At 26.1% G+C, this 23,737-nt stretch overlaps 4 protein-coding genes across 4 annotated transcripts; 2 read left to right on the top strand and 2 right to left on the bottom strand.

Moving 5' to 3' along the window:
- Positions 1-2,337: 2,337 nt before the first annotated feature.
- Positions 2,338-6,017, top strand: LOC128962760 (multidrug resistance-associated protein 1-like). The gene is given in 7 exon segments (XM_054309162.1): positions 2,338-2,403; positions 2,478-2,765; positions 2,848-3,425; positions 3,485-3,723; positions 4,142-4,328; positions 4,786-5,323; positions 5,385-6,017. Coding segments are annotated over 7 exon segments (2,529 nt in total).
- Positions 6,018-6,393: 376 nt separating this feature from the next.
- LOC128962759 (uncharacterized) lies at positions 6,394-7,716 on the bottom strand. Its single transcript, XM_054309161.1, has 3 exons — positions 6,979-7,716; positions 6,721-6,874; positions 6,394-6,604 (listed from the first exon to the last, which is right to left on the bottom strand). Exons 1-3 carry the CDS (start codon positions 7,592-7,594, stop codon positions 6,394-6,396), a joined length of 981 nt encoding a protein of 326 aa, XP_054165136.1. The 5' UTR covers positions 7,595-7,716.
- A 9,858-nt stretch (positions 7,717-17,574) lies between these two features.
- LOC128962758 (xyloside xylosyltransferase 1-like) lies at positions 17,575-18,409 on the bottom strand. The gene has a single exon (XM_054309159.1). The coding sequence runs from the start codon at positions 18,407-18,409 to the stop codon at positions 17,576-17,578; it is 834 nt and encodes a 277-aa protein (XP_054165134.1). The 3' UTR covers position 17,575.
- Positions 18,410-21,959: 3,550 nt separating this feature from the next.
- LOC128962757 (putative uncharacterized protein DDB_G0282129) lies at positions 21,960-23,060 on the top strand. Its single transcript, XM_054309158.1, has 2 exons — positions 21,960-22,959; positions 23,044-23,060. The coding sequence occupies exons 1-2, from the start codon at positions 21,960-21,962 to the stop codon at positions 23,058-23,060; spliced, it is 1,017 nt and encodes a 338-aa protein (XP_054165133.1).
- Positions 23,061-23,737: the final 677 nt, after the last annotated feature.

Below are 23,737 nucleotides of genomic sequence, written 5' to 3'. Positions count from 1 at the left end.
TTTTTATTATTCAATGGAAAATAAATTATTAAAATTGAATGCAAACCATATGGTTAATTAAATGCGTTAAATAAATTAAATTATAATTTTTTTAATAGAAATTTTTAGACAAAAAATATTTATTATTATAATTTATATTTTAATTTATTGCAAATTTACAGTAAAGTTAGAAATAAGTGAATTGTAATAAATTTAATAATGAAATAAATTAAATGAGATAACGTAAAGTATAAATTAATTTTAATTAGAAATAAACAATATATTTATTGTGTTATTAATTGAATAAATTATATTATAGTATATTGTAACATACTATAAAAAAAATCTTTATATATAAAAAATTATACAGTATTAGTAAATATTTTCATAATTAATAATTATATTTATAAACGTTAAATAATTAACTTTAATTGTTTATTGTTTCATTGTTTTTTTGTGTTCAATATATGTGACTAAAGTGACTAAATATTTTATTCATATATAGTTTACAATTACAATTACAACACAGATATATATACTGTATTATTGTTGATTATGTACTTTTAATATAATGACAGTTAAAATAAGTGATTAAGCGATGCAATAAAATTTTATTTTCTTTTTTTTAAAAATAATTATTACTCGACAATATTTTATTTTAACTATTTTATTATTAATTACAAATAAATTAAATTTATATTCATACTGTGGTTATGTATACCGTATCTGATATGGGATTGTATTAAATCATCGAAAAAATCAATTCAATGGAATTACTATAATATCAGCCGTTTATTGATAGCTATTGTTTGCACTGGCGTTACATTAGTTGATTGTATACTATGTTTGCGTCGGAGGTTTCTATCGGATAACAATCCAACCATTGCTTATATATTGGCAACAATTATACAATTTATTACAAGACTAGTTTTATGTCTAGTTTTCTATTGTCACCGCAAATATGGTATTCATAGTAGTGGTTGTGTTTGGCTATATCTAGTGTTTGACACTGTTTTTGGCTCCTTATCGATGTCAACATATATCAGACAACCAGAGATACGACAATATTATGAATTTATATTATATTGCATTGAATTTTCATTGACAGTAATCTTACTATTATTTTGTTCATTTGCTGACCGATTGCCATCGATTAATGATTATATATTATCTAATGATAATGTTTGTCCTCAAGAAATATCGTCATTTCCATCTAAATTAACCTATCATTGGATCAGTGGATTGTTAATAAAATTTTGGCAAAAAAAGACATTAAAAGTTGACGACCTGTGGACTGTTAGGCAAAACAATACAGCTTTAGTTAATTATAAGTGTTTTGATAAACATTGGAATAATGAGAAACATAGTAATCAAAATAATTTATTAAATAATAATAATAATAATAGATTAAAATTATCCGTATTGTCAAAGTTTACTAAAACAAAAATTAAAAATATCATAAACTTATCAGGGTCATCATCATCATCTAATAGTTTGATCTGGGTCCTATTTAAAATGTATGGCCTAAACTATCTATTAATTAGCTTAATAGTTATTATAGCTGGATGCATTAGAGTGTCACAACCATTGATTATTAGGTAAGTTTTTAGTCACTAATAATTATATTTATAAATATATAATAATTATATTGTTTATAAACAAAAAAAAAATTAAGATTATTAATAGATTTCACATCAAATCCCAATGAACCCAAATGGCACGGATATGTATACATTATGGCACTGATTATCATTAATATGTTTTACTCGTTTACATTTAGTTATTATTTAGAAAAATCAAACGTTTTGGGTATATATCAATATATATATATCAATATTAATTAATTTTATAATTAATTTTCTCATTTTTAAATATATATATTTATATAATATATACTAATTTGATAATTAAAAAATTTAAAAATAATTAGGTCAACAAATCCGATCGTGTCTTACATCAGCTGTATATCGCAAATCATTAGTTTTCAGTAATAATAATAGTGGCAAAAGTATAGTAACTACGGGTGTAATAATCAATTTATTGGCCATCGATTGCACCCAATTTTCTGGTAAATTAAAAAAATTAAATTATAATACTGTATACAATAATCTAGTTTTATAAAATTAATAATTTAGTTTAATATAGTAATAAAAATTATTTTGTTAAAATTATATATATATAGATGAATTATGGAAAGTTATTAATGTGTTTCAATCTCCTATACAAACATTGGTTATCATTTATTTGTTATATAACGAGTTGGGTGTGTCATCGCTAATTGGTTTAGTTATAGTTATATTAGTATTTGCTTCAAGTTTTATATTATTGAAATATGTCCGACAATTTGCTATCAAACAAATGTTAAGTAAAGATAAACGCATTCATCTGACAAATGATTTATTGAATGGCATTAAAGTGATAAAAGTAAATATTATTAAAATTATTTTTTTTCTGAAAATAAAATAAAAATTAATTTTATAATTACAATGAATTGATAGTTATATGGATGGGAAAAAGCATTTTACAAATTGATAGCCAATTTGTGTGCCATTGAAATGAAACAATTGCGTGGATCGCAGATACTTAAAACAATTTATGTTATAATAACATTATGTGCGCCCTATTGGCTATTATTGGTCACATATATCGGTTACGTTTATATCGGCGATAATAGTAAAAGTACCGTAAAATTAGATGCCAGCAAATTGTTTGTACCGTTTGCCCTGTGTCAATTTATTAAAAGTATTTTTGTTATGTTTCCAATGGGAAAAAGTTCACTGATTAAGGTATTGAAAACATTTTATAAATCTAACATTATATTTAAAAAATAAATAAATAATTTATTTATTATTTTAATGTATTATTTAGATTATGATAGCAATCGGACGATTAAATAATTTTCTAAACTTACGTAACAAATGTGATTACGTGACCCATAATACAGACAAATACGTGATTAGTGTTGAAAACGGATCGTTCACTTGGGATGCACTCAAATGTGACACAATTTTAACTAATTATAATTTTATGTTAAAAGATATTAGTTTGCAAATAAAAGACAAACAATTTGTGACAATAGTGGGTAATGTGGGCTCAGGTAAAAGTTCACTACTGGCCGCACTGTTCGGTGAAATGCAACGATTGTCCGGAAACCTTAATATTGGTGAGGATAGTAAAATAGCTTACGTTCCCCAACAGGCATGGATACAGAATGCATCGCTCAAAGATAATATACTTTTTGACAAACCATTGGATACCAGTTTATATAAACAAGTAATACATAGCTGTGCTCTAATACAAGACTTAAGACAACTGCCCGCTGGAGACCAGACAGAGATCGGCGAGAAAGGCATTAATCTGAGCGGAGGTCAGAAACAGAGAGTCAGTTTAGCCCGAGCTATATATTCTGATGCCGACCTATACCTATTGGACGACCCATTAAGCGCAGATAATTTGATTTACATATATCTAACGAATGATAAGATTTAATTAACTATATATTTTAAGTGGACAGTCATGTGGGCAAACATCTAATGCAAGAAGTGTTAGATTCAAGGACTGGTATATTGAAAAATAAAACCCGAATTCTTGTAACAAATCAACTCTTTGTGTTACCAAATGTTGATCTGATTGTTGTCTTAAATGACGGCAATATTACAGCAATCGGTTCATATGATTATCTGATGAATGAAAACAAAGAGTTTTTCGATTTAGTAAAAAAGTATTCAAATTCTGATAAAAATAGTGATAATAATAATAATAATAGCGATATAATTAATAATATAATTAATAATAAACAAGATATTAATATAATCAATAAAAATAAACGACTCATTGATGATGAATATATTGAAACAGGAAATATTAATTATATGGTAATACTAAATAATTTTTTAATCATTTACATTATGTACTAAAAAATGTAAATAATTTATTTTATTTTTTTTTTGTTTATAAAATTATTATTAGGTTTATTTTAAATACTTTAAACAAATGTCAATATTATATACAACTTTGACGATAGTGTTTTTAATACTATCTAATGTTATAACAATTGCTATAAACTTTTGGCTAAACCAATGGAGTCAACAAACCGATAGCCAACAAATCGGGTATTATTTGATAATTTTGGTCATTTATATCGCCGGTTATTCGGTTACAGTAGCTATCAGTCGGTTTGCAATGCTTTTCGGTTCTCTGTTGGCGTCGACCCGAATGCATGAGAAGCTGTTGTGGTCTGTCATGAGATCGCCGATGAAATTCTTCGACACCACACCATTGGGACGTATAGTCAACCGGTTTAGTAAAGACATCGACACTATAGATATCAGCGCTTTATTTAATTTAAGGTTTGTTTGTATCGTATGTTTTAAAGTTAGGTTTTTTTCTATTATGAAATATATAATATACTAAATTTATACTATGGATACACAAAAAAAATTTTAACAATAAATCCTAATTATTTATAATATTATTTACTAATAATTTACTTGAATTATATTTTTTCAAATAAAATAGTAATGTTTTAGAAACAACTTTAATATGCTTATCGGGACTCATAATAGTTTCAATAAAAAATCCACTATATTTTGTGCCCTTTATTTTAGTGCTAATCGTATTTTATATTATCCAGGCAAGTTTTAAAAATTATACAATATTTTAATAATACTTATATTAATATTATTTTTTTAAAAATAGCATTACTATACAATGTTTTCGTGTCAAATTAAACGGTATTCAAATTAATTGCTTTCAATTGTGTAAAACTATCTTATATTTAAATTTATTTATATACTGTATATATAGTTTAGAGTCAGTCACTCGGTCACCTATTTATGCCTTTTTTAGTGAAACATTAAATGGTTTGTCTAGTATTAGGGCGTATGGATGTACTGACCGATTCATTAGACGTATGGAGTTATTGGTCGACACTAACCAACGATGTTTATATCCAAATATTATTGCCAACAGTTGGCTTCAATTACTATTGGATAGTATAGCAAATGTTTTGATATTATTTGCCGCACTGTTTGTTATATTAGACAGACAATCATTTAGCGGCGGCGATACCGGTATGTCGCTGTCCAACGTAATCAATCTATCCTTCACTGTAGGTATTGTCGTACGAATGATTACACAACTTGAGGACAGTATGGTTTCGTTTGAGAGAATAGACGAATATTGTAGACTCGCTCCGGAAGCTGATTGGAATTTACAAAAACAATTACCCGATAACTGGCCAAACATGGGATGCATTGACTTTCAACAATATAGTACCCGATATAGAGATGGATTAGATTTGGTTTTAAATAAAATCAATTTGCAGATAAAATCGGGCGAAAAGGTTATTAATATTATATATATTATATTATAATTAAAATACTGTATAATTCATTGCATAACAGATTGGAATTGTTGGCCGAACCGGTGCGGGAAAGTCATCACTCAGTTTGGCATTGTTTCGGTTGATTGAGTCATCTTCTGGTAGAATAATCATCGATGGCATTGATATCAGTGAATTGGGTCTCCACGAGCTGAGGACACGACTAACAATACTACCGCAAGACCCGGTACTCTATACGGGAACCATTCGCTCAAATCTGGATCCGTTGGGCATTTGTACCGACAATGACTTGTGGTCAGTGTTAGAGCACTCGCATCTCAAGTCGTTTGTCAAATCATGCGATGGCGAACTGGACTATCGGGTTAGCGATGGCGGTTAAAATTTGAGTGTTGGTCAGCGACAACTCATATGTCTGGCCCGGGCTTTGCTACGCAACACACGTGTGCTTATCCTCGACGAGGCCACGGCTGCGGTAGACGTCGAGACCGACGCACTTATACAGCAAACAATTAGACAACACTTCAATTCAAGTACTGTACTAACTATAGCTCACAGACTCAACACAATTATGGATTCAGACCGTGTGTTAGTGCTAAATGATGGACAGTTAGCTGAATTTGATTTGCCTATCAATTTGTTGAGTGATAGCTCATCTATTTTTTACTCTCTGGCCAAAGATGCCGGACTCGTTTAAAATTGTATTTTTAAATTACTTTATTTTTGAAGTAATTATTTGAATTACTTTACAATAGTCAGTGTGGTATAAAAAGTATCAGTTGAAAAAAATTATAAAATCTACAAAAATTTTATTTTTTATTTATTTATTAAATACTACGGTTAAGCTACTTATTTTTAAATTTAATTAAATTCAGTGATTGATTGCTATTAATTTAAAAGTTTAAAATATATATTTATTGTATTTACTGTATATAATAAACATATGAAATTAATAATATAAACAATACAATTTCAATACATATTTACAATACCTATTTATAAATTAATAAAAAAAATTAAACAGTTATAGTTTACAGTTATGTACTGTATTTTTCAATTATGTAATTTTAATTTTATATTAATGAAAATGCATTGATTTGATTGTCGACCCAAATATGTCTATTGAAATCATTGCGAAGTCTCCGATTAATAGACCTGACTGTCACCTGATTATCACCACTTGATTGTCTTATAATATCTAAAAACTGTCGCAACGACTGAACCGGTTGTCCATTGATCTCAACAATTGTTCCATCGATGTCATCGTTGAACATAAGTTGTTCACTATTATCACAAATATAACATCAAAAAAAACATAAGATTATTATTAATTTCATCCAAAATTTATATATATATATATTAAAAAACAAATTTAAACTATTTTATTGGGTATTACATACTTGCCGACTGTAGGTACAGCCACTGTATAGTTAATGATATTTAAATTGGCTCTTATTGTCCGAAACTGTAGCTGAAGTCCCATAAGCATTGTGTGCTGTTGGAGCCGGACATCTACCTGTCCGACACTGTACTGATTGGCCCGTTCATAGAAAGCTATAATATATATAATAGAAAAATCATAGTAATTAAATGATAATTTTTAAAAAATTAATCAATTAATTAGATTCAAAAACTATATATATATGATAAGCATTTACATTTAATCTCATTGGCAGTGCCGGCAAAAAAGTAACGGCGCGCCGCATTAATGCAACACGAGTAGCCGACCAACTGGCCAGAGGTGTTGAGGACGGGACCGCCGGACATTCCCGATATCATTTCGGCGCTTGTATGCATCATTGGTTGATCAACAGTTTTGTAGTGTTGAATATAGACAGGCATTGCATCGGTAGACAATAAACTGGCCGGACATTGTATAGAACCTGGAAACCAGTCGTATTGTTCGTGATAAGTGGACGGCACACCAATGGTCAGCACTGGGTCGCCAAAATCTGCGATAGACACGTCGGTCACTTTTAGGTCAACATTGGATACATTGCTAAACACTATAAGTGCCAAATCGTGTTGCGGTTCGCTATACAGCACCTGACCGACACCGATATTGTTGTTTTGGTGATCAATAATAAAACAACTGTTCGACTGTCTGGTTACGTGTGCACATGTTGTGAACACTGTCCGACCATTGGGCTGGACATCGACCACACAGGCCGTCCCAGTGTACACCTCTTGACAGGCCAACCATATATCGGTGTTAAAGACAATTATGCGAACAAATTTAGTCAACGCATCGTCTATTATACTACTGTCCATCATATGAGCCGTTTTGACACCAATTGTATTAATAAATTCATTGATCTGTATGTGTCTGTCGGTTTTAAAACTAACTGTCCTATTGTGCCATAAATGATAACCACTTAGTTTAACAACAAATGGTTTGTAAGATCTGCTTTGAATTGAATTGATAGAAACCTTTGAATTATTGTATCATTTTTAAAAAAAATATATATTTTATTTTACATACTGTTTAGCTAATAAACAAATCAATTTGTTCATAACTGTTGACTATTTTAAAAAACTAGTGTTTAAATTATTATATCAATAAAAATAAATTATTTACATTAATTAGTAATTACAATAAACTAATAAAAATTAAAGCTATAAATTATTATAACTGTCTTAAAATTTTATATTAAATTATTTAAATTTTATATTATTTTTTGTTGTTGTAATAATATCATGATTTACAACTATAGTTATTATTCTACATTTTTTAAAAATAATTTTTTATATTATTGTTTCGTTCAAATAATAAGAATAATGATATCATAATAATATTTAAAATATTACACATTAATTGCATAATTAATACAATATTTTATTTTTATTATCTATAAATAAACATTATCAACAACAAAAAAAATATTACACATTAATTGCATAATTAATACAATATTTTATTTTTATTATCTATAAATAAACATTATCAACAACAAAAAAGTCAAATTTAATAATATGTTATTTTTTATATACTGTATAAACTTTACCAGTATATACCGTACAACATATAAAATTTATAAAACTTGTATGCTTATAATTAATTTTAATTCAATATTTTTTTGTGTAATTTAAATGCTTTTAATAAATTTAATATATATAWAGGATATAAAAAAATATAATATAATCAAATAATATACTGTATATTTATTTATTTTTATATTAAAGATTTTTTWTAAAAATAATTTATCTAATAGCAGGTTCTTTTACTTATAATAAAATGTTCATCCAATTAGCAAAATTTACAAAAAAMTAATATAAAATTTGTTGTAAATTTTAAATTTCTAAAAAATACATAAAACCATAATTTATTTATTTATTTGCAATAGTATTGTGTGATAAATAATTTTTTTATATATTATAGTTTGATGTACAGTATATTTATTTTATCCTATTTCCCCCACTTTTTCCCCCAAATGTGTTTMTTTTATTTATTGGTTAATGTTTGGATTATAGATTTTAAACTCCTCTTCACTGTAATCATTATCACAATCATAACATTTATTTTCATCATCTTTTTCACAACAAATTTTTGCCTCACAAATGTTTGATACTATTAATTGTATAATAATTAATAAATAGTTATAAATAGATTTTCAGTTGATTTTAGTCATATAGTCAAATGAGAGTATAACAAAATAAACTCAACTTTAGTCATGTAGGATATCAAATGACTAAATAAACTCAACTATAGTCATGTAGGGTATCAAATGATTCGGTATAACAAAATAAACCAAACTTTAGTCATGTGGGGGATCAATTTCAGTAACAAAATAAACAACTAATTCAAGTATTTATTAAATGATTAAGTGAAAATCATACTTTTCCCGCCATAAGAAAAAATAAAATAATAATTTTGATCTATTATATCTTATTTTTGATGCTCTAAACAATATAATAAATTTAAAATTTTTATCTAAAATTTTTTACTTTGGCCGCCATTTTCTCTATATTCCCGAAGAGATATCAAAATTTTAATATATATTTCTTATGCTTGTTTTTGATGCTTTATTCAAATCTAACTTAAAAAATTTTTACATAAAAAAATTTCACTTTGGCCACCATTTTGTCTATGTTCCCGAAGAGATAGATCATTTTTGATGCAACTTTTCAATACATTATTAGTAGTCCTCTAAACGAATCTGAAGTCAGAATTTCAAAATTCCCAAAAAAAAGCTACAGACAGACTCAAAAACGGTTGTATAGATTTCAGTAAACAAAACTTTTTCAAAGTTTTTTTTGATAAAATCTAATTTGATTTAATATTAATAAGATTAATTAAAAATAATTTTAATAAAATAACAAAATCGAAAAAATTATTATAACATTAAGTAGTTTTATATAATATACTGCATATAATATGTTAAAATTTATTTTTTATAAATTAATGTACAATAAACTTATAAAAAATTAATAAAAWTTTTCCATGTCTAATACTAATAAATAGTGTCTTGATTTCCAACTAAAAAAATTATTTTGTCGGTTCAACGCTTATAACTTATTAGTATGTCCACATTGACCAGTGGACGTATTTCCGAAATTTTATTATAACTATAAATAACTATTTGTTGGGTTAGCAACTATAAAAACTTATAAATAACTATTTCAGTTATTTTGAAAAATATAATTAAATTGTAAAATTAACAAATATATGTAAAAACAAAAAGTAATAGTTATATAAATTATATAAAATGTGTAAACTGTTATCAACTCATATTAATTTTAACAATAGAAATAATTAGTTTATTTATATAAATCATTTTTGTAAATACGCTAAAATATTTATAAGAAAATAAATAACTATTTCAATAACTTTCAATAACTATTTCAATAACTATTTGGCTTTTTTGGCAACTATATACAACTATTTAATACATTTTAAATAACTATTTTAACAACTATTTGACTTTTTTTAGCAACTATTATAACAACTATTTAATAGAGTATAAAAAATTATTAATCAATACACTACTTATTACAATAATTTGAATATTTTTTTGATATTTTAATAAACTTAAAATAAYTAAATTTTCCAAACATTTTTACAAATTTTCCAGAAATCAAATAATAAATTTTTAAATATAATTTTAAAATAATAATTTTATGCAAATATAATAGTATATAAACTTGGTGTTAACAAATATTATCTATAAGTTTAAACATTAGTTAATGCTAATAATTAAATTGTTTTATTATTAAACTAAAAAACAACATTCAATAGAAAAAATGTATCGATTTGTTKTATTGGTTGCAATGGTTATCGTTGCTATTTGTAAGTTATTTTATATTATAAAATTAAATTTATAGTAAATAATTATTTATTATTTTTTGCTGTTGTAAATTAAAGTAYTAAATAAAAAATGTTAATTATTAATATATATAACAATTATCAATYTTTTAAGACAATTTAAACAATTTAACTTAAATTAAATATTGAATTTAAATAATTTTAGYTTTTAGTCTATAATCTATTTAATCTAWTTTTTWWATTTAAATTAYTAYTGAATTATAGTGTCCAACACTAGCGAAGCAAAAATTTGCTGCAAWTTAARSGGTARWTGYTATCCGTGTTCAGGAAAATAASTATAAATATTATTTGATGAAAACAAACAAATTAATAAATTATAAATAAAATAAGTGATATAAAACTATAAAATTATTAGTTTATTATTAAATTTTATTGATGTTGATAAATAWTTARATGATGTTTTAAATTTAAAAATGTAKCTTGGTAGTTTAGTTTATGCTTTTAACAAGTAAAATTWTGTAACTTTTTTTAAAAAATTGAGATTTTATAAAAAATGYTTGTAATTAAATCAAATGCTTAGTAATCATATAATAKTAGTAATTATGTACTAAATTTTTTTATATTGTTAATTGTTTTATTAATAAAAATTTGTTTGTAATAAAAATAATTTTATATGAATTTTGTATTTTTAATTTAATAAATTATAATATTTTATATTTAATATATATACATATTAAATGCATTTAATTGATATTTAYTATAATAAAAAATTATTATAGATATTTAACTTGATTAGAATTAGACATGGATAAATTTAATYATTTTTTAAATAATTTTTTTAAAATTATTTTTAAAATTATTACATTACCGAGTTTATATAGTAGTAGAATTTAGAGTTTGCAAAAAAATAGAAAATTTCTAAAATAATAGAGAAATTTCTAAAAAAAAGTTTCTAAAAGCTGGGAATAATATGGGAATTCCATAGTATAATAGTAAAGTAAAATTTCTATAGAAATTTATTCATTAGAAATTTACTAGTAATATTTATTTGCCCATCTCTAATATAATTGCAAAAAATGTTTTGAAATATGTTGTYTATGTTTTAATTAATTTACAGTATATATAAATTATATAATAACAAAAACATGTATTATAATCATCATTTTATTAAAAAATATATAATAAATAAAAATTATGATAGGTAACTTTGTTTTTTACAATAGTTTTTTTTAAATAAGTTAATATCAATAATCTATTTGTCTATCATATAATAAATTTTTATGATGCTTATTGTATGTTGATTTACAAGTTATAAATTACAAATGTTTTATATATATATATATATATCAGGGTTAAGCAAGGTTTTGGATTTTAGGGGGGGTAGACCGGGGTAAAATTTACAAAATTCTCGTAAAATCTTGGGGGGGGGGGGGGGGGGGGTATTGGTGGGGTAAGATTTTTATTGCATTTTTAAACGGCAATTTTTTCAAAAATCCAAAATCAAGAGGGGGGTCCAGAGAAAATTCCCTAATATTCCCTTGAATTCCCGAATATTCCCATGTAAATTCAGGAAAATTCCCATAAATTCCCGTATAAATTCCCAGGAAAATAGGTAAAATTTCCAAAAAAATAAAATTTAACAAAAAAAATTTATCAAAAAATAAAATAATTTATTTAAGATTTAAAAATAGTTGAAAAAGCATTAATGATACACTATGTTATTTTTAATATTTTAATAATTTATAACAATAAAATTAATTATATACATAGTAATTAAATAATGTTTATAGTTTATAGGTACATAATTTTATTTTCAAATATATAAATTGACTAAATACAAATAATTTAAGTTAATTAATTATAAATGAAAATAAATAATTAATATCATCAATAAATTTATTTAAAAATAAAAATATATTTATAAAATTAAATTTAAAAACTTGATTAAAATAGAGAAATAGTATAATATATTAATTAATCAGAATCGGAATCATAATCTAATTTTAAATTTTTGGGTTTAGGAGGCGAAATAATGTCATCAGAATCATCGCTATCTTCAACTTGAATGCCAGATCCATGTTTAAGCGCTTCGATAATTTCGACATCATCACTTTCTTCATCATATTCTGTTTCCATTAATTGATTACAAAGTACTACTTTTTCAGGTTTTTTACGTTGTTGTGAAGGATCATCTGAACTCAAATATTTAGCTTGTATCCAATGTTTTGCATAATATAATGCATCAAAATTATCTATATTATTATCTGTATTTAATGTAATTCTTAGCTCACTGTCTATTGGATCATTTGATAATTTGTTTCGAGATTTGGTCTTAATATAAGTTAAGACTGAAAAAGCTCTTTCACATAGACTGTTACTTAAAGGCAAACTAATAGCATATCTGATAATTCTTTTAATATCCGCAAAAAAATTAATTTGAGGATGTGATAAAATTTTTTGCCAAAATTTAACAACTGGTAAAGATTTTATAGAATTAAATTCATCTAATCTTATAATTTGTCTAATCAAATCATCAAAATAGTACGCATTATTATGATCAACAATATTTAGAGTATTCAATATTTTTACATTTTGTTGTAATCCATAAGAATTTACAGGATCAACTCTTGATGGAAAAGAGTTAGGGTTAAATTGAGAAAACATAGAAATTACTTCATAATCAAAGTCAGAATCTAACGAATCTTTTAAATGATTAATAATTTTGTCACATTCTTCACTTAACTTGAATTTTTTGTTAAAATCGTTTTTTAATAATATATTATTAAATAATATATTGTTTTTATCATAGTCTTTAAAATTTTTAATATCCTTCCCATTAGTTGTTTTACAATTACTTAAAAATTGTTTAAGATTATTAGTTTTAGAAATATCTTTTAAATTTTCTAATTGAATTTTTAGATTATCTATAATTTGTTTTTGACTAATTAATGAATTTTCATTTTTTTGCATTTCTTTAGAAACAATATCTAGCTGTTCAATGATATCTGAGAAAAAATGCATATAAATTAAAATTGACTTTCCTTGCAATTTATCTAATAATTTTTTAGCTGTATTGCTTGAACTAAATTTGTCAAAAAATCTAGAATCATTTTGAATAAGGGTTAAACCTTGATATAAAACTTTTAAATTTTTAATAATATTATTAATTACTATTCTACTAGATCCAACCCATCTTGTTGTGAATAATCTACTTTTCATACTGTAGTCTTTCATCAAAATCATCAGCAACTGTTTTTAATATTTCTAATCTTTTATTTGCATGAGCATAGAAAAACTTTCTAAGATCTTCTGATAATAAATCAATATAATTATTCATTTCTAAGTTTCTAAAATTATGCTTAAGCGTAATTTCAAGTTTGTGATTATTACAATGTAACCTTAAAAAATCAAGACGAGAAGTAAAAGCTCTAAATCTTAAATAAACTGAATTTTCTTTTTCAGAGAAAAAAACAGGGGCGTGGTCAGACATAAATGATCTTAAATTAATTTGTAAATATTCATCTATCTTATCATATTTTAAAAATATCATTATTTTATCAAAAATTGAATCAGCATCTTTGTTAATTTCTAAAGGTATCAATCTATAAAATTTTATTTGAACTTCTATATCATCGCAATATATAAAATAAATACCTAAATATGATGTTTTATCAATTGTAGTAACCTCGTCTAACAATATAGTAATATCTTTTGGATTGCTTTTTAATTCGATTATAAAATCTCTGTGCATTACATCAGAAATAAGTTTTGTCATTTTTTTGGCACCCTCTTTGTTTTTATGATGATAACCCATTTCGCTTTCACCAAAATTTAATTCCTGTACTCTAACAATTTTGTTAAATTGATTATAAGATCCATGTAAAATTATATTCAAGTAAGCAGTTCTAAGCATTCTCGAAGTTTTTATCAAATTAGAACCACTTGTATATTCAGTGAGAAGATTAGAGTTCAATTCAGTTGCTTTTAAAATATTTATATTTGATCGTCGTATATATTCGAGTACAGTATTATGACAAACACTTTTATAATGAGTTGTAATAGCATCATTGTTATTTTTTTTAGCATTATTTCCTTTATATAGCATGCCTTCCTCTAAGCTTAGTAAAGGTCTTTTATTTGTAGAAATTCCCGCTTTTTTAGAATATTCAAAACATAATTTACATCTTACTTTTGATTCTTTTTCGTCATTTTTGTTTATTATTAATTCAATCCAATCTTTAGCATTTCTAAATGTTGATAACGATATTAAATCTTGTTTTTTTATTATATCCTCGTCTGAACATTTGTATTCTTTTGTTTGTCCAAACAAATTTTGACTATAAAATTAAATATTAGTATACTTTTTGTCATTTCTTGTTATTAAAATTACCTTGAACTAGGTAGGCTTTCGTATGTATTTAATACATCTTGTTGGCAAATCATTTCTTCTTTAGAAAGATTCTCTTCAGTGTGTCTTACAATATCATATCGATCGTCTGGTACTTGTTGAATTGTTGTTGTTTTTATTTTAATTATAAAATTAGTAGAACTACAATCATTTTCATTATTAATTGTATGCTTAGCAACTTTATAAGTTTCAGGAACGTTTACCATATTCTCAGCAATGTTGTATTTAGGACAACGATTTAATGATAACAATGGATTATAGTTATTAAGTATATAATTTTTTGTAGCATATTCTGGTATTAAAATTGTAATAAACTCTATTGTTTTTTTTAATTCATCATCACTAATGTGTCTAAATACAATACTATCATTAATTAAAGGTTTTAAATTATTTAATATGCTTTGACTATCAAAATTATTAAATTTAGAAGGTGTAGTAAATAACTTATAATTTTTATCATAAACTAATAATAATATATATGGATACTTTTCAGTTGATTTTAATAGTTTGAATAAATCGTCTTTCATTCCAGAAAATTTGATTGATCCGACTTTACCTTTAGATTCATGTCCATGTTGTAAATCTGCTGTTTCGACATTTATTCCGCCAATTGTAAAAAAACCATTTTTATTTGTTTTAAATTTTTGTAAATCAATTATTAAATCAATTGATGGCTTATTTCCTTTACGTTCAAATGCTAGACCTATAATTTTATAACCATGTAAAGACATTTCTTTCGGTTCATCAACTACTTTAAGTTCAATAAAATCATCTTTGTCTAAAAGAGATGAATCTTTCATATAAATTTCATTAAAACGCAAATTAGAAGTTTTATCACAGTCAGTATGAATAACTTGTGAATCTACTGAATATTGTTTATGACATTCTTGAGCTGGTTCATCAATATCTTTTATTTGCGAATGACTTGTTGATGGTCTAATTATAAAAGATTTATAATAAAATCGTAAATTTAAAACCTATTAATAAATTAATTAATTAAATAATAAATACTTACTCGCATTGTGTAATTTTATTTTCTATTTCAACAATCTGTTGTATTTTTTCTCGACCATATTGATCTAATACTTTTTGATATACTTTGAAGCAATCTATTAGTTGTTGAACGCGTATGTTTAATGTAGTATTATCACAATAATATAATGGCGTAGTCATTATACTATCGGCACTCCTTTTAAAACGATTATTAGAAAATAAATAAAAAATTTCTTCGTTTAATACCATATCAATATCAGATGGATAACAATAGTAGAAGTGATCAACAACACCATATCTATAGTAATAAACATAATATGGTATGTAACAATTAACAATTTTAAGTGGTGTATTTCTATTCATAACATTATAAATTTTATCGTATGCATTATTTAAGCAATCAACAAATTCAGTTTTTTTCGGCAAATCTTTGCATACTATATTACTTGAATTATATGGTTTAGGATTTGATCCTATACTTATATATTCAATACGTTTTTTATTTTTAATTTCACTATAATGCAAACTTTCACATTCAATAACTACTGCTGAGTGAACGTGAGTAAAAATATACTCTGGAACTTCACATATAAACGACGAAGTATTATTAAATTTTAAGAAAAACAAAAAAATAAAAATTAGATTACTAAATATTGATTTACTACAAATATACAAATAATCTTTTATCCCATTTCTCAAGTGTTTTCAAATAAATTTTATCATTAAATATAATTTTTCACTTTATATTAAATACTTTTAGTTTATTCAGCACTTTATATCTTATCATTATCTTAGTTATTATATTACTTTCATTATTTAGATTATTAGTTTATTTAATATTAATTTAATTAATACATTTACTTCTTTATATAGTGATATTTTAATTGTTATTTATCTGTTATATATTATTTTAATTATAAAAAAATTTATTAAACAAAATATATTAAAATAAATTGTCAATTTATATTTTCATAAATTTCAAAAAAAAATTTCGGCGCCTTCGGCGCCGAAATTTTAGGGGGGGTCATTTCTCATCGTTTTTAAGCGACAATTTTTCCAATTTGGCCAAAAAGTCTGGAGGGGGTAAAATCCCAAATTCTCGATCTTAGGGGGGGGGGTATTTTGGCCTATATATATATATATATATAAATTTATTATTTATCATTATATTAAACTTGTAGCCATCAATCAACTGTTCAGTGACACTTGTAATTAGTTGTAAAGTTTATAAACAACTATAATTTTTTTAGGTTTAAATTTGCTTTTTWAAAAATATTTATTTTGAAAATATTCAATAGTTTATACATATTTAAAAAAATCTATATATTAGTAATTGTAATAAATAATAAATTAATTGAATAATTAATGAATAATGTATTAATATTTTAATTTAACTATAAATTTTTAAAAAGGTAATATACAGTATGTTTGGTATAATCAATGATAAAGCTTTTTAATTAAATACAATTTATACAGTAAACAAAAATAATTTCTATTTACAAATTATGAGACATAAAAGTCTATAAACATTATTATTATTATTACTATTCATAAAATACATGAATTTTAATACAGTATATGATATTTGCATTTAAATTGATGGCAAACCAGAGTTACAGTTGCCGTGAAATAATTTGATCTTCAAATCACATTTAAAATACAAATCAAATATATCGCGATAGCCGTGATATCGCCACCACTGACACAGCTGTCGGTTCCAATTGCAGGGCAGGACATGAAACAGGTATCGGTAGTCAAAACTAGTGACGGTATAGAAGTCTTGATCGCCTAAATGGCCGCCAAAGTAGTACTTTTGACAGATATTGTCCACAAATTTCGTGGACAACAACTGGTCGTTGAAAAGTTTTGAAACACGCATTCGCTGTAAATTCATTAGTAGTACACCGCTATTAAAACCGGGCCAACCGTTTGGCGGCGGCGATCCTAAATCAGTTTTGTTGTGTACTTTTCTCCGGTATTCATGCATTATATGCCAATAGACGGGCTGTTGTTCGTAGGCTATGCCTATCAGYGCATCGTCGCTAAACTCACTGAACTGTCCGTAAAGTTTTTCAATGTTATCATTAAATTGGATGTCAATGTCGAGGAATATCAGTTTGTCTATGTCGGCAAAGTACCGGTGCGCGGCCAGTGATGTAAAAAATAGCGAACGACTATAATAGCTGTTTGAATTGTAAGTAAAATGTTTTTTAAGTGTCGGCAACAAGTGTTCAATTTGTTTGTTAACTTTATTGATGTCGTGAAACAAGATTTTATTAAATCTCTTATAATTTGGTATTTTATTTGCAATATATTTCAATAGAGATTTTGCACGAGTTTTGCTAAATTTATCGCTAATTATATTTACACAAATGTTTTGACGATTAGTCTTATTATTATTATTATTATCTAAATGTTTAGCCATTGTTGTTAGGCTACGATAAAGTTTTTTGCATATTAATTGATTTTGATTTGAATTATCATTATTATTATTATCACTTTGTGTTAATGTAAAAATCATTGCAATATTGATATCACAATTATTAAAAGTATTATTATTATTATTATTACTATTATTTACTGTCGATCGCTTACTTAGCATATCATGTCTATGAATAGTTTGTATCACACTATCATTATTATTGCTAAACACATGTTTATCACCGAATTGACGACACGCTCGGCTGATGGATGACTATATTTGTGCCATCAGTGGTGATGCCGGTGCTGTCATTGTCAGAGTTGTCGGCATCACCACCGCTATAGGCAAACACCTGTTTCCCAAACTTATTAAACTCATAGATAAGCGATGTGCGATCGTATGGAGAGGACTGGGATGAATAAGGCGATGAATAGCCTATGAGCAGCACATAGAGACACACTGTCGAGCACAGGGCTACTATTAATTTATAGACTTTCTGATTGTTATACATTATTGTGGATGACATTGACAATACTTTTGTTGTTGTTTTATTCAGACAGTGAAACACCAAAAAAATAAATAAATAAAATGTTTTATTTTAAAAAATCAGTTATCATTGTGTGTGTGTTTCTATAAACAATAAGCCACACAAACTACCAGTGCAGCCACAGACTGCAAATAACTTTTACAACATTGTATTGCATTATTATTTTGTATAGACATTATCAACACCACCAGCACAGAGGAATGGGAGATAATAAGTTCGTCCCATTTTTTAAGTTAAAGGATAGGTTCGCAAAACTAAGCCAAACAAAACAAAAAAATAAAAGCAATCTTCATATACAGTCAATGTATGTATAGGTTTCTTCTTAAGGCTGGAAAGCCTGAAAGCTATAGAAACAAAAAAAATAAGATAAAAGATGATTATATAGACTGGTGTCTGGCATTTAAAATCCCTGAGCTGACTGTATAGTCATTATATATATATATACACACACAGCTCCGTGATGGGCCTCGGATAGTGGGTTGGGTCGCACTTGCGGGTCAAGAGGTCGCACATGAGATGTGCTTTATGTGTATATGCACTGCAACAGCAATTTTATTATAGCACTGGTATCTTATATATGATATTACAGTAATACATCTGCATTTTGTATATATATATATATATATAAACCCGGAGCACAACTACAACTAACAACAAAAACCAGGCACTGGTTGATGAGCCGATGATTTTGCAGTTTGAAATGGAAAAAAGTTGTTTATATATATATATACAGTACTGTATATATTTTTAGTATAAATATATGATAAATATTTGTAATAATAATAATATTAAATGCATAAAATCTTGAAGCACTTCATGTTTCGTATATATATATACTGTATATTAATATATACATACAATTTGAAATCATTTAATATTTATTTATACAATATATTGTTAGTTTTTTTCTATATTGTAAGTTATCAACAAAATGTGGATTACATTTCACTTGAATATCTGATTTCATATGAAATTACACACACATAAACTGTATATAACGACAGTATATAATATAAATATAGTTTTTTTTAATAGTTTATCACTTGTTTTATTGATTTTATTTCATGTTTATTAATAATCAGACATTTGCATAGCATTTTCAAACCAACAACAAAAAATAAAATAAAACTTTAGTTTAAATATATATTAGTTTATTGAATACAACTTAAAATTTTAAACATAAATTTTTTGTTGTCAATAAAATTTCCAAACTTTATATACATTATATATATATACTGTATATAAATGTATTTCAAATATATATATACCGTTTATGTAATGTAAAAGATTCAAGAAAACTAAGTGCATTGGCTTTTCAAAAGTTGAATAGAGATTAACATTACTTAAGGCTTTTTTTGAACATAACTTTAATAGTAGTTTTTTTCAATACTGTATTTCACTGAAAAATATACACTCAATAACAACAACACTCTGTATGTGTGTGTGAATACACTTGTTTTCTGTGATGTTTACGACCAAACTATTCAAAACAGTGTTACATAAGTTTTTTTTTATTATTAAAAGAAGAAAAACCAATCGCTTTTAAGCATAAAGTTTATAATACAAGTTGTTTTACACCACCAGAATTGCACTGTTAGTTAGTGAGTGAGTGCCCAGAGTTAGAGTGAGCACTGGGAGACTGTTTTAATGGGAGCGCATGGCTTATGGTTTGTGAAGCTATACCCTCTCTCTCTCTCTCTCTTTGCTGATGGCTATCAGCCCTTATTCACCCCAACGCCACACACACACATACACACACCAGTTGTATTGTGAGAAGTGGTGGTGGGTTCCCGGTGTTGGCGCTTACAGGGAATGCCAAACATACCAAACCAATACACCTTGCGTTCAATAATTTTATTTTTTTTATAGAGTCTGTCTCTACAGTATTCCTCTGTGTGTATGTATGGTATGTGCGCGCCGGCATCATAGTAGTAGTAGTAGTAGTCGTATTATGAAATCCCCAAACGAGCCAATCCTTGATACCGGTTCTCACGGCAGGCCCTCTCATCTCATCTTTCGATTGCCATCGAAACCATCGCCGATACCATAGCAATCGTCGAGTGGTATAACAATAATAATAATAATAATAATACAAAAACACAATTGAAATATTAAAATAATAATACAATACAAACAGTATATTGCAAACTAATATTTAACATTTTGAATATTTTTCATGATATATATATACAATAATAACAATAGAGAGAGGTATTTGGTGAGGGGGTGTTTTTGTGTGTACCCATACCCTTGATGATGATGATATACATGTGCTTAACTTTAATAACTTTATATACACACAAAAAAAAGTTTAAATCGCAAGTGCTCTTTGATCAATGATAATAGTGAAAAGTAATAATAATAATAATTTATATGATAGCCATAATAATAGTAATAATTTTGCTATTTATGGCCCATAAGAGAGATTGAGTGACAGACAGACAGACATAATGGGTAACATTTGGTATGAAATGAGTATTTTCTGATGAGAGACCCCAATGCCCGTCCCAACCATATAACTAACTGTGCTCTCTCTCTTACACACACTCTCTATTGTATAAATTTAATGCCTAATAATTTGATTATTAAAAACAATTTGTGTGTTCATATTTTTCATTCATTGTGTGTGTATTTTATATAAATTATTAAAAAAATAAAACTGTGGGAAACTTTTAACTTTTCAAAAAAATTATGTACACATCATCATCAATAGGATAATTATCACACATATATAAATATACAGTTTATATACAATATACAATGTATTATTGACAGATATTTTTTTTTTAAATAAAAATATTCATAATGTGATTATCAGTGATTTGCTAACAACAACTGTAAAGATATTTCCAGAAAGTTTCACTTTCTGAAAATACAATATAAATATATGATATTATACTGTATTTGTTAATGTGATTTTAGTTAAAGTAATAATATTGCTTAAGTATTAATAAATACAATTATTATTTTACTTTTATTGTGTTATTAAAGTTTAAATCCAACAAAATGTCATACGAAAAGTGGCTATTAGTTTGCAAACAAAATCTATTCAACAATAAGACTACTGGCGCTGATTGTCAACTGAAAGAGGATGTCATATATAGGCATTCATTTAAATTGAGGCCAACTGTGGCTATAAATAATGCAAATACATTAAGAAGCAGAAGTAATGGAAACAATAATAATAATACTAATAAAAGGCATACTAAAGATGCTAAGTATTCAACAAATTCATTGCCAATAATAAAAGGGAAGTCAATAGGAGGAGGAGGAGGAGGAGGTAATCATAATACTAATAGTAAAATCAGAGATTTAAAGTCAGCCAAAGCTGTAAAACCAGTTACCAGAGAAAAGCCTAAAGGGATTACTGTTGTCAAAGACGACGACAACGACACCAACAAAAGCAATAACAACAACAACAGTGAATACGAGCTCTTATTCAAGGGATTAACTGATCTAAAGACAAGAGCCGCCAGAAGTGTTTCGCTGCCAGAAATTGTTTATAATAGAAGACGTCAACAACAAGTGTTTAAAGAGACGGATATCAGCGATGATGACGATAAAGAAGAAGAAGTAGTGGTCGGAACAACCGATTCGCATCATTTGATGAACAATATTAGACGTCGTGTTTCACAGATTATTGATTCGCATGTTTTAACTGATTTGATGGCCAGAAAACAAGACAACAAACTAATTACTGATGAACTAAACAACACTGAGGAAGACAATAAAAGTTTTGATACACCAAACATGTTGTCTTCATTTTCGCCTCAGTCGATGTCGATGTCAGCAAAAGAAGATGATGTCATAAAAAACAAATATTTTGATGATTTAGATAAGTTGTTATCGTCGTCATCGTTGTCATCTGAAAGTCATCGACAAATTAGTAGCAAATCAAGTGGTAATACAAAGAAATGGTGGACAACAACAACAACAATAAAAAAGTCTTCCGAAGATAATACTAGTAGTAAATCTCAAGAACTCAAGATAACTGATTCAATCAATAGTAATAATAAATTAATTGCACAAAAATATTATAAAAATTTAAGCAAAAACTCATTATCGTTAATACAAAACTGTTATCAAACAGACAGTGATTATAGTTAATGATTACACTTTTTTTAAATAATAGCTATTAGATTGCCATTTAATAAATGGCAAAATTTTATTTATATAATTGTGTTTAATTTTTTTTTAAGTAGTTAACTTAGATGCATATAATTTATTTGCAAAAATAATCCCAATATTTACTGTACAATAAATAAATAATTAAAACAATAATCATTTGCTATCAATTAGTATTTCAAAGTTTTTTTTAATTACCTTTTTTTAAGAAAAAAATATTTGAATCCCTGTTTTGAATCAATCTGTTATATAATTACTATTGAATAAGTGATATAAGTTATACCGGTATACCTGACTCTATAAAAACAGTACAATACTCCTACAACTGTTGATGAAGTTGTCTTTGTCGCCGATATGACTGATCCAACTGTTCCAATAGTATCCTCAGTCGATCCCGTTGTTGGACAGTCAGGTGACTGAAATCAAACAGTTCGTTAGTCACCTGATCGACATCTTCTACACCAAACTCACCGATAATTTCGTTTTGAATGTTATCGACTATCGTCTGTTCGCGGCTCAGTTGGTCAGCCAATTGCTGGCGTCGGACATTGTAGGCTCGTTGTTCATCCATCAGATCCATTCGATAGTGCCGACCCGGTTCGCGTAGTTGTGTCACTGGATTATAGTCACGAAAGGTCATGATAGCTGTGTTCCGGTTT

This window comes from Oppia nitens, unplaced genomic scaffold (assembly GCF_028296485.1).
Source record: "Oppia nitens isolate AA-2021 unplaced genomic scaffold, nextdenovo-longstitch-racon4-pilon3 scaffold6_pilon_pilon_pilon, whole genome shotgun sequence".
NCBI classification, from domain to species: domain Eukaryota; kingdom Metazoa; phylum Arthropoda; class Arachnida; order Sarcoptiformes; family Oppiidae; genus Oppia; species Oppia nitens.
The sequence above is the reverse complement of the archived record's forward strand: the minus strand, read 5'-3'. Positions and strand labels throughout refer to the sequence as shown.

Excerpts from the sequence above, each read along its gene's own strand:
- LOC128962759 (XM_054309161.1), bottom strand. The coding sequence starts at position 7,594 with ATGATGGACAGTAGTATAATAGACGATGCGTTGACTAAATTTGTTCGC. Across the intron at positions 6,875-6,978 it reads CACTGCCAATGAGATTAAAT|CTTTCTATGAACGGGCCAAT; the intron begins GTAAATGCTTAT and ends TATATATTATAG. Across the intron at positions 6,605-6,720 it reads GCTGTACCTACAGTCGGCAA|TGAACAACTTATGTTCAACG; the intron begins GTATGTAATACC and ends TTGTGATAATAG.
- LOC128962757 (XM_054309158.1), top strand. The coding sequence starts at position 21,960 with ATGTCATACGAAAAGTGGCTATTAGTTTGCAAACAAAATCTATTCAAC.